This window comes from Panthera uncia, unplaced genomic scaffold, assembly GCF_023721935.1.
Source record: "Panthera uncia isolate 11264 unplaced genomic scaffold, Puncia_PCG_1.0 HiC_scaffold_1422, whole genome shotgun sequence".
In the NCBI taxonomy this organism is placed as follows: domain Eukaryota; kingdom Metazoa; phylum Chordata; class Mammalia; order Carnivora; family Felidae; genus Panthera; species Panthera uncia.
Genome location: NW_026058055.1, coordinates 66,366 through 78,051, shown reverse-complemented (window position 1 = coordinate 78,051; position 11,686 = coordinate 66,366). Strand labels below are relative to the sequence as shown.

Sequence of the window (11,686 nt, the reverse complement as noted above, 5' to 3'; positions counted from 1 at the left end):
AACAGAAATATTTTCTTCTTGCCATAAGATTTGGTTAAACAAAAGAAACTTGCAGGATGAAAAGTACTAAATGTCAGTGAATCTTTGGCTTTAGATTACCTAAACATACTTTCTACTTTTAACTTTTTTCTGAGGTTGGGGTCTTGTTTAAAGTTTAACTTTTAAGTAATTCTCAATGGCCACATTAATTCTTGTGGGATTATTTTGGAAACTGGAAGGGAGTTTGTATTAGGGATAGATGAATTATCCTCTATTTCAAAAAATCTTCAGGATTCAGAAATCTTTTTAAAATTCTGTTTTGTGCATACACAACAGCTAAAGAAACTGTTAGGAGCTGAAGTTTTGATTATGTACATATTAATTTGGATACTTGAATCATTGAAAAAATTTCCAGTCATGGAACAGAATTCTCCCCAGTGCTTTGCCATGGCCATGTGGTAAACACTGTTGCAAAATTTTTTTTTTTTTTGTATATGTGTGGGTGTTTCATTTTTTAGACAAAGATTGCATGTGTTAAAACTATTAGCTGCAATGTGTTCTGTGCTATCCCCTCATGGATATCTATATATGCTAGTTTATATAGATTCCATTGTTTTTAATGTCTATACAGTTTCTCCTCAGGCATTTAGATTATTTCCAGTTGTTGTTACTGTTTTTTAATTTTTTGAACAACACTACACTGAATATTGTTGGATAAAGAGCTCTTGAGTGAAGAATCAATAAACATTTGGTGCAGGCTGGAATTACGGAGAGAACGGTCAGCAAGTACACAGGTTCTTATCTACTTGACATTCTGCAAAACGATGACCTTTCCCAAAGTGCAGGTGCTTTAGCAGAGGTACCTCTTCCTCCTTTTGTTCGCTCGTCTTATATGGCAAGAAGGAGAATGGCCTTGCAGGTAGATAAACAGTATGGACTTGGGTGCCGGGTAGTGTGCGCTTGATACAAGCTGTTCATGAGGTGCTTGGACATTCCAGTTGCTGAACATCTAGAGACTTTGGGCTCCTTTAGTCCTGTGAATATGGGGTTCAGCTCCTCCTACTGTATGGGAAATGGAGGCTTCATTTTGATAGCTTGTTGCCATATAATCCAGTAAGAGCTCTTGAGGTCATTCATTAGACAGTACTATTTGTCTTTAAAACATATCTGTGTACTGATACCTGTCCTGATTTGTGTGAATCTTTTTAGGATATATTCCAACAAACAATGTTTAGATCATAGACTATTTTACTTACCATGTAGGAGATGGCTTTGTCTCCACATTTGCCACTAATAATGTGTTTTAAATTTTGCCACCTAGGTAAATGAAAAGTTACTATAATAATAGATTTTTATGTTTTATTTATTTATTTATTTTTTAACGCTTATTTATTTTTGAGACAGAGAGAGACAGAGCATGAACGGGGGAGGGTCAGAGAGAGGGAGACACAGAATCTGAAACAGGCTCCAGGCTCCGAGCTGTCAGCACAGAGCCCGACACGGGGCTTGAACTCACGGACCGTGAGATCATGACCTGAGCCGAAGTCGGCTGCTTAACCGACTGAGCCACCCAGGCGCCCCGATTTTTATGTTTTATTAATAAAATCTCATAATTGGGTAAATTCCTCATTGTTGATCTTTTTCGAAAAATTTCCTAGCTCTTGCCTGTATGGTTTTCAGATGATTTTTTTAATCAGCATGTCAAAATACTCCCACCTCCTAGTATATTGGGATTTGGATTGGCAGTATATATAGTTTTTATAGATTAATTTGGAGGGATTTGGTATTTACAATCTTTTCATGTGGGAACATGTGACTGTCATTTATTTAGATCTTTAAAAAGTTCTATAATCAAGTTAATTTTCTTTGTATAATATAACATTTGTATTTAACCTATTAAATTTTTTATAGTCTTTATTGCTATTGGAAAAATACTATTTTTATTCTACTTTGTGTGTCCAGGTTTTGCTTTTGTGGTGCTAAATTTGGATTTTCCACATTTTTGTTCTTTTACCAATTTGTCAACAAGAAATTCATAGATGTTCATTGTTCAAAGTGTTTGTAGGTGAAAAAGAAAAAAAAAAAGAAAAACCTAAATTATTTTAGAAGGAACTTTAAATGCTGATACCCTTCCTTAAGAGCCAGTATAGTGGGATGTTGATACCACTTGAGCTCTTAAAGTGTTTGTAGAAAAGAAATGACCTTTGATACCAATTTGAGCCTTACTACTTAATAGCAGTAGTCACTTAGACTCTCCACATTTAATTTTTCATATGCATAAAGTTTAGGACATTTAATAAAAAGATTTGCATTTAGTTCTGATTCATTAGTATACAGATTTTTTTATTTGAAAAGATTAATTTGAATTATTTTCTAAGTTAAATTACTACATTTAAATTACTAATTTAAAGAACACTTGTGTGGGATGAAGGCAAAGAAGTTTAGATTGACTTTTTTTTAGGTATTTTTAAAAAATGTATATTGTACTCAAATATCTTCTTTCTAAAATTCAATCGTATTTCACTCTCTCTATAATAATTCGTCACTATTTTCTGTTTTCCTTAGGACAAAGTCCAAAATACTTAGCATGACTCATAGTCCCTTAAACCTGGCTCTTTCCCTCCCTTGCTCCACCTGCTTTTTCTTAGCTTTCCAAAGGCTCTAATGAAACTATATATTTAGCTTCTTGCAGTTTTTTCAAACTTTCAGGTATGTTCCTCCTATCTTCTGTACTTCCTACTGGTTTTTTTTTTTTTTTTTTTTTCTCCTATTTTCTGAGAACGACCTTTCTTTCTTCATTTTTCGGGTTAGAATCATTTTGGGAAGCCATCCCTGATCTTTAGGCTGAGTTTGGTGGCGCCTGTTTATGTGTTTCCCTAGAACTATGTTGTCATCTGAGCATTTGCCTGTTGAAGTTTGTTTACTTATCTGTCTCTTAATTAATTATTGAAGGCACAGGCCATACTTGTTTAGTTGATGATGTATTTATAAGTGACATTCAGTTGTATTAAAACCTAATTGTAATTGTTACACAAATGGATGTTTCGTTAATATTTCTATTTCCTTTTTATCCCAGGACTGGGCTAATGCTAATGTCAGCAGACAGATTGAGGACACTGTATTATATGGTTACTATAGTAAGTATCTCAGTTTCATTTCCTATTTGGGCTGCTAACCAAAATGTAGAATTAAGCTATGTGTAAACATTTTGCTATCACTTTTGTGATTATTGTTTCAACACCAGGAGTAAGTAATACAGCATTCATTCCCCTAATCTGGAAACTTTTAACCTACTCTGCTTCATTTGGGTTTATTTATATGTCTCTTTAGAGTTTCAGTCAAGTTACTTTAAATCTCAAGTCTTGTCCTTTGTTAACATTACCAGTTTCCCAGTTGCGCTCTTGAGTTAAAAAAATCTGTTTTCTAGACATTTTTTTCTAAGCATTGACACTAGTAGAGGGTACACTGGAGAGTTTGTAGCATCAACTTTATTGTGCTATACTGATCCAGTTTAATCCAAGGGATTCTGGTTGATTGGGTCTTTCCTCTCTCTTCCTTCCCAAATGTTCAATTATAAAAGCTTATTATAAGCACCTAAATGTTTCCCAGATGTTCTCTCTGGATATACATAAGACTTGTGTTTTTATAAAAATATTAATGCTGATTTAAGGAAGGGATGTCAATTTTTTTCAGCAATGAATCAATGTGTTGAATAAGAATTCAGCAGGACACTAAATTGGAAACTGAAAAAACATAGTTTCTTTTGGTGGGATAATTTTTTCAAGGGTTTCATTGAATTTTAACTTAGTTGCTTTGGCTCTGCCTTTGCCTTTTCTCCTGATCTAAAATCTTCAGAACCCATGTAATTCTATCCCTCTGGCATGTATTTTAGAAATATTTTGTGGTATTTTAATGTAGAATTCATTATTTCTGATGAATACATTAAATGTAAATCATAAAATATAAATTTGACCTGTTAGAACCTTCGAAATGGTGCTGTATTAAACAGAATGTTATCTTTTCAGTACAGATTTTGGTAGGATGTATATAAATCACTTCAAAAAAGTTTTGGGGGAAGGGAGCCTCTCTTCTATGTGACACTAAAGTGTATTTGTGCAATAGAGCACATGACAAGATAAGGCAACTTTTATCTTGGTGCAGTCCAGGTTGAAGAGCCATATTTTATCATTGAACTTAGAGGCTACCAGATTAATCCATTGTAACCAAGGTTACAAAGACTTTTATACAGGAATGTTAATTGAATGAACATGTTAATGAAGCCCTTCCAGTTGTTTTATGGAGAGAATTAATCTACCTAAAATGATTTCAGTATGTATTTTTCTCAATTCTCCTAAGGAAATATGTCCCTACTATTTTAAATGCATAGCATGGGAGATAAGTTAATCATTACAAACAGTAGAGGACTTAAGGATAAAGGGTTTGATTTTTGGCAGAACTTGAGTTATAGTTGGAAACATAACTACCTTGGGATAGTATAGTTGAGATACTGACCTAGGGAAGAAATTTGCATGAGAAGCCAAATAATGATAGAAGATTTCTTGATGACTGTGGATTCAAAGCAAGACTAATATTAATCGTTTTTGGCATAAAGTTAGTCATATCCACCTTAGCTATGGCTAATAGGCTCTTGGCTTTTACTTAGATGGTGACCTACCGCCGGGAGCCTAAAGGATTGTATAGCTTCTGAAATAGTTACTATTCCCAAGCCCACCTGTTTCTCCAGAAATGCTAGATATTATCCAAAGAACTATTTTTATGTATCCATTCTGTGAGATTCCATAGTTCATCTAATTTCTTCTAACATATCAACATGTTTTCATTGTCTAACCTTGCCAAGAACTGTATGAGACTTTCATATTCAACGTTTTACTTAATTTTCATGAATGTCATTTTTTGGGAAGTATTTTCTATCTTTTACAGATGGAGAAATTGATATTTAGCGATATTAAAGATCACCTTGTTAGTGAGTGGCATAACCTAAAGCTGGAGCTTTGTGGCATTAAATGAGCTGCCTTTTAATAAATGGTTCTGGGGATGTTACCTGTGGGAATTCTTCATAGCACTGAACCCCCAGGGCAGCTCCAAAAATCATCTGGGATCTTTTAAATAATACGGAATGCTAGATTACACCCAGAATGAGTCTGGTTTACGTTGGTGTTCCATTAATGTCACCAGTGCTCTTACCAGAAAAGTGTTTATGTATTGGAAAGTTGTAAAACTCAAGGTGGTGGATTCAAGTTTTCCAAAAATCTTAATTTTCTTTTGAAAACTTAGGTTTTATTGGGCAGCAATACTATTACTTATTTTCTTTGAAGTGACAAAGCCACTTTATTCATTTTTGAGAAAGTCTATCTAATACTCAAGCCTGGATAACTACTGCTTGTCTGTCAGTTGTTCTTTCAAGAAAAATGGTGTTCTTTGAAAAAAAGTGCCTAGTGTAGCTCACAAGTGAAATACCAGAGTGCTTCTCACAAGGGCAATTTATGTGCACCTCTCTTCTCACAGGATATTAAAAAGGTGGGTACTCAAAGGTAGACATCTAATGGAATTATTACCGCGTCAAAAGGGACTTCCCTAAATAAAAGTTTTCCCCACTGGTGATTGCTTGGTGGCGAAAAATACAATAACTATGGGGTGCCTGGTGGCTCAGTTGACTAAGTGACTGACTCTTGATTTCGGCTCAGGTCATGGTCTCACAGTTCGTGAGTTCAAGCCCCATGTGGGGTTTTGTGCTGACAGTATGGAGCCCCCTTGGGATTCTCTCTCTCCCTCTCTCTCTCACCCCTCCCCTGCTCGCTCTCTCTCTCTCTCTCTCTCTCAAAATAAATAAACTTAAAAAAATAGTAGCTGTTAGTGGAATGGCTAATGACATTTTGATATTATGAAAATAATTTTCATATTTGCATACCCTGAAATGATCCGTGCTAATCCTAGGGTCTGGAAACCGTATTTTTGAGATACTTCTGTTACATTAATGGAACTTTGGGTATTTTTTTCCTGGAGATTCAGGCCAACTAGCTGCTGCTTCTACCTGCTTGTTCTCCCCTAGCTATTGATTGGTTATTAACAGTCCTCAGGTACCTGAAGCTGCCTGCAAAGGAGTCTCCTGGAGCTTGTTGAAGGATGAGAGAGTAAAGTTGTTTATTTCTGCTCTTTTGCCCTATACTCATAGGGATTCTGTACTCAGAAGAGACCCCCTCATATGAGGCTATTGTTTATCCTAGAAACATTCAGGATTCAGTCCTTTTTTCCTTTTTGAATGTTTTTATTTCTTGATTTCTATCTTTAAACTTCTTTGATATTTTCTTTTATAAAACTGCTCTTGTCTGACATTTTTGTTTCACTTCTGTTTTAATCTCATGTTTGAACCTGTTCAAGTTTTTATCTCATGTATGTGTTTAGGCTTTTTATCTGAGTTCTATTTTTACATTTCAAATTTATTTTAATCTTTAAATTTTTACATTGTATTAATTTTAATTTATTGTAAAGCTTACTATAATGTTTTCTCTAACCATTCTTGAAATTTTTAGTTTTAACACTTTCACTACTTTCTTTTAATTTCTTTTATAAAATTTTTAATTTTTAAAAAATTTTTTAGTTTTTTAAAATACAATTTATTGTCAAATTGGCTAACATACAGTGTGTAAAGTGTGCTCTTGGTTTTTGGGGTAGAATCCCATGGTTCATCACTTACATGCAACAGTGCTCATCCCAACAAGTGCCCTCCTCAATGCCCATCACCCATTTTTCCCTCTCCTCCACCGCCCGCTTCCACCTTCAGTTTGTTCTCTGTATTTAAGAATCTCTTATGGTTTGCCTCCCTCCCTCTCTGTAACTATTTTTTTCCCATTCCCTTCCCCATGGTCTTCTGTTAAGTTTCTCAAGATCCACATATGAGTGAAAACATATGATATCTGTCCTTCTCTGACTGACTTATTTCACTCAGCATAATACCTTCCAGTTCCATCCACATTGTTGCAAATGGCATGATTTCATTCTTTCTCATTGCCAAGTAGTATTCCATTGTATATATAAACCACATCTTCTTTATGCATTCATCAGTTAATGGGCATTTAGGCTCATTCCTTAATTTGGCTATTGTTGAAAGTGCTGCTATAAGCATTGGGGTACACGTGCCCCTATGCATCAGCACTCCTGTATCTCTTGGATAAATTCCTAGTAGTGCCATTCCTGGGTCATAGGGTAGTTCTATTTTTAATTTTTTGAGGAACCTCAACACTGTTTTCCAGAGTGGCTGCACCAGTTTGCATTCCCACTCACAGTGCAAGAGGGTTCCCGTTTCTCCACATCCTCACCAGCATCTGTTATTTCTGGGTTGTTAATTTTAACCACTCTGACCGGTGTGAGGTGGTATCTCAGTGTGGTTTTGATTTGTATTTCCCTGATGAGGAGTGACGTTGAGCATTTTTTCATGTGTCTGTTGACCATCTGGATGTCTTCTTTGGAAAAGCATCTATTCATGTCTTCTGCCCATTTCTTCACTGGATTATTTGTTTTTTGTATGTTGAGTTTGGTAAGTTCTTTATAGATTTTAGATACTAATCCTTTATCTGATATGTTATTTGCATATATCTTTTCCCATTCCGTTGGTTGCCTTTTGATTTTGTGATTGTTTCCTTAATTTCTTTTAAGTGAATTTTCATTTTACTTAATAGTTTCTCTAACTTTTTGTTTTGATTTTGTATGCATTCAGGGGTTGTAGCAATAGAGCCCAAACCAAAAGCGGGAATTATTCAAGACTGGTGTGTTCAGCCCTTCTGTAATTGTCCTATCACTTTATCCTAGAGACCCTTCCTTCTTCTGACACTGATTCTTGGGTGTCATTTTTTGTGTAGATGTAAATTGAATTATATAGTATATATTGTTTTCTGTTTCGTTTCTTTAGTGTTTAGCATTATATTTGAGATTCATCTGTATTATTGCAGGTAACAGTACTTTGTTGATTGTCATTGCTATAAATATTCCATTGTATTAACATATCATAGCTTGTTTATTCTGAAATTCATGATCAGTTGAGTTCAGTTTTGGGCTGTTTTTTTTTTTTTTTTTTTCTTTTAAATATATGAAGTTTATTGTCAAATTGGTTTCCATACAACACCCAGTGCTCATCCCAAAAGGTGCCCTCCTTAATACCCATCACCCACCCTCTCCTCCCTCCCACCCCCCATCAACCCTCAGTTAGTTCCCAGTTTTTAAGAGTCTCTTATGTTTTGGCTCTCTCCCACTCTAACCTCCTTTTTTTTTTTTTCCTTCCCCTCCCCCATGGGTTTCTGTTAAGTCTCTCAGGATCCACCTAAGAGTGAGAACATATGGTATCTCTCTTTCTCTGTATGGCTTATTTCACTTAGCATAACACTCTCCAGTTCCATCCACGTTGCTACAAAGGGCCATATTTCATTCTTTCTCATTGCCACGTAGTACTCCATTGTGTATATAAACCACAATTTCTTTATCCATTCATCAGTTGATGGACATTTAGGCTCTTTCCATAATTTGGCTATTGTTGAGAGTGCTGCTATAAACTTTGGGGTACAAGTGCCCCTATGCATCAGCACTTCTGTAACCCTTGGGTAAATTCCTAGCAGTGCTATTGCTGGGTCATAGGGTAGGTCTATTTTTAATTTTTTGAGGAACCTCCACCCTGTTTTCCAGAGCGGCTGCACCAGTTTGCATTCTCACCAACAGTGCAAGAGGGTTCCCGTTTCTCCACATCCTCGCCAGCATCTATAGTCTCCTGATTTGTTCATTTTGGCCACTCTGATTGGCATGAGGTGATATCTGAGTGTGGTTTTGATTTGTATTTCCCTGATGAGGAGTGACGTTGAGCATCTTTTCATGTGCCTGTTGGCCATAGTTTTGGGCTGTTTCAAATACTACTGGTTTGAGGATCTAGTGTATCTGTATTTTTTTTAAAAAGCATTTACTGCATTGTTGTCCACCATACGAATGCTCTTATTCAAAGAATCCTAGATTATTAGGTGTTATAACAAGTTTTTTTTGCTCTTCAGTGTTTCTCTAGTGAAAATAGATGTATGCATATTTGGATGAGGTTAAGTTACAGAACTAAGGAAGAATAAGATGGACCAAGAAACTTACAAACTCCTATTTCTATGCCATGCCTTTTCTATGCCATGCCTTAAGAGCACTTAAGAGGGCTTTTATGAAGTTTTTCGTTACTCCCTGTTGGTTAAATCCTGAAAAGTTGTACCTGGAGTCTTTACTATGCATTTTGAACGTAGGGTTTACAACCTCCTAGTGTCTTAGTTTGAGATGAGTACTGTGGGACCTTGAAGTCATTTAACTTCTTTATGACTACTCCACTTGTGAAGTGGTGATAAAGTAGTATCTACTTCATGGTATGAGGAGTATGAGACATGTGGTATCTGGTATCTGTTGTTGTTTTAATTCACATCAGCTAAGAGAGCAAGGAAAGTAAACCTCTGTGCAATGATACGGGAAAATTAGAAGAATTGACCTAACATCTCATCAGATTTACATCTTTTTGATTCTTTGTTTTAAAATATTTTTTTAAGGTTTATTTATTTTTGAAACAGAAACAGAGACAGAGGGGGAGCGGGGGAGGGGCAGAGAGAGAGGAAGACAGAATCTGAAGCAGGCTCCGGGCTCCGCGCTGTCAGCACAGAGCCCGACGTGGGGCTCGAACTCACGAATCATGAGATCGTGACCTGAGCTGAAGTTAGACGCTTAACCGACTGAGCCACCCAGGCGCCCCACATCTTTTTGATTCTTTATTGTTGTGAAAACATCTCTAAATTGCTTTTCTAGGTAAGATGGACTGAGACTAAATTGGAGGACTTTTTTTTTTTTTTTTTTTGATTCAGTTTTGTGAAGTTCTTGATGAGATAGTTGTGCTTTCCTTCCCCCTTCTTAAAAGACTGTATTCTTAATTATTGGGGCAGTTTTCTAAATGGCTTTGGATTACATTTGCTCAAGACATTCTCTGGATAATGACTCCATGAGACTTAGTGTCCTAAGGATTTGTTTCCAAGTGGAAATAGTAGAGGAAACAAACAACCAAAAAAAAACCCAAAAAACCTCTTAAGGAAAATGACTATTCTTCAGACTACATATTCTAAGTTAAAGCCTATAAACAGTTTTGTTCTCTGAGTTGTATACTGTCAGATCATGCTCCTTGCTGTTTGAATCAGTGAGTTACTATTAACAGCAGTAGTAGTTACCTGTTGTGTGTACCAAATCACACCCAAATTTAGCAGTTTAAAACAAACATTATCTCACAGTTTCTCTGGGTCAAGAATCCAGATGCAGCTGACATAGCAGTATTGCAAATATTGACAGATTTGATGTTTAGTCAACATATAATACTTTTATACTTGCAAAATATTTATTAAGCATGTAACATATAAAGTTTGAAGTCCCTTGTGTGCCTTTCCCTGGTGCCATCTCTCCTCCAACCCCCTTAGAAGTAATCACTATTCTGACTTTTTTAGTCTGTTAATCCCTTGCTTTGCCTTGCTGTATCTGCCATGCTGTATCTTTGGTTTTACATTTTGAACTTTATACGAAATTACTTGTTTTCATTCAGCCTTATGTTTCTGAGATTCTTATGTGTTCTTGCATAAAGTGTAGTTTATTGTGTCTGAATATAACACATGGTAATCAGTCTGGACATTTGGATTTTTTGCTACTAAAAACTGTGTGAGGAACATGTTTGTACATGTTTCCTGTTGCATATGTGCCAAATACATACATAAAATTGATGGACCATAAGTTATGTGCATCTTGAACATTCTAAATAATGACAAATTATTTTCCTCAGTATTTATACCACTTTAATTCCCATGAAAAGGGTGTGATCCTTCCAATTGCTCTGTATCCTGAAGTTGGTGTTTTTGTTTTTGCTGTTATATTCCAATAGAACATTATTTACAAAAGCAGGTGGTGGGCCAGATTTGGCCTATAGGCTGTAGTTTCCTGGCCCCTGGCCCGATCTATTACAGTTATATAGAAAATAAAAATAAAAGCTGTGTGTGCAATCAACAACTAAAAGAAAACATCCCAAAGGTTAAATTAGGTGGCATTTAGGTAGTTGAATTATGTGTAACTGTTTTATTTTGTGTGTATATTTTTATTTTGCAAGATTACCAAAATGAGTATATACTACCTTCAAAATGAAGGGGAGAAAAAGAACATTTAAAAGTGTTCATGTATTGGGGCACCTGGGTGGCTCAGTTGGTTAAGTGTCTGACTTCAGCTCAGGTCTTGATCTCATGGCTCATGAGTTGGAGCCCCGTGTTGGGCTCTGTGCTGACTGCTCAGAGCCTGGAACTTGCTTTGGATTCTGTCTCCCTCTCTGTCTACCCCTCCCCCGTTCATTCACTTTCTCTCTCTTTCTTTCTCTTTCTCTCTCTCTCTCTCTCTCTCTCTCCTCCCTCCCCCTCTCTCTCCCTCTCCCTTACCCTTTCTCTCTTTCTCTCTTTCAAAAATAAATAAACATTTAAAAAAAAGTGTTCATGCATTATCTGAGTTCTTGGAATAGCAAGGAAACTGTAACCTGAGATTAAAATATTGCTATAAAATACTACTGACAAGGGGTACCTGGGTGGCTCAGTCAGTTGAGCATCTGACTTTGGCTTAGGTCATGATCTCCTAGTTAATGAGTTTGAGGCCCACGTCGGGCTGTGTG

The 11,686-nt window shown here is 36.1% G+C and overlaps 1 protein-coding gene across 1 annotated transcript in view; it reads left to right on the top strand.

The window, feature by feature from the left end:
• Positions 1-2,981: 2,981 nt before the first annotated feature.
• LOC125917037 (lysosomal cobalamin transport escort protein LMBD1) overlaps positions 2,982-11,686 on the top strand; it is a gene marked incomplete at its 5' end in the record, with an annotated part of 73,319 nt that continues 64,614 nt past the window's right edge. Inside the window, one exon of the mRNA XM_049623285.1 lies at positions 2,982-3,116. Coding sequence (XP_049479242.1) covers positions 2,982-3,116 — 135 coding nt within the window. The remainder of the gene's footprint in view (positions 3,117-11,686) is intronic.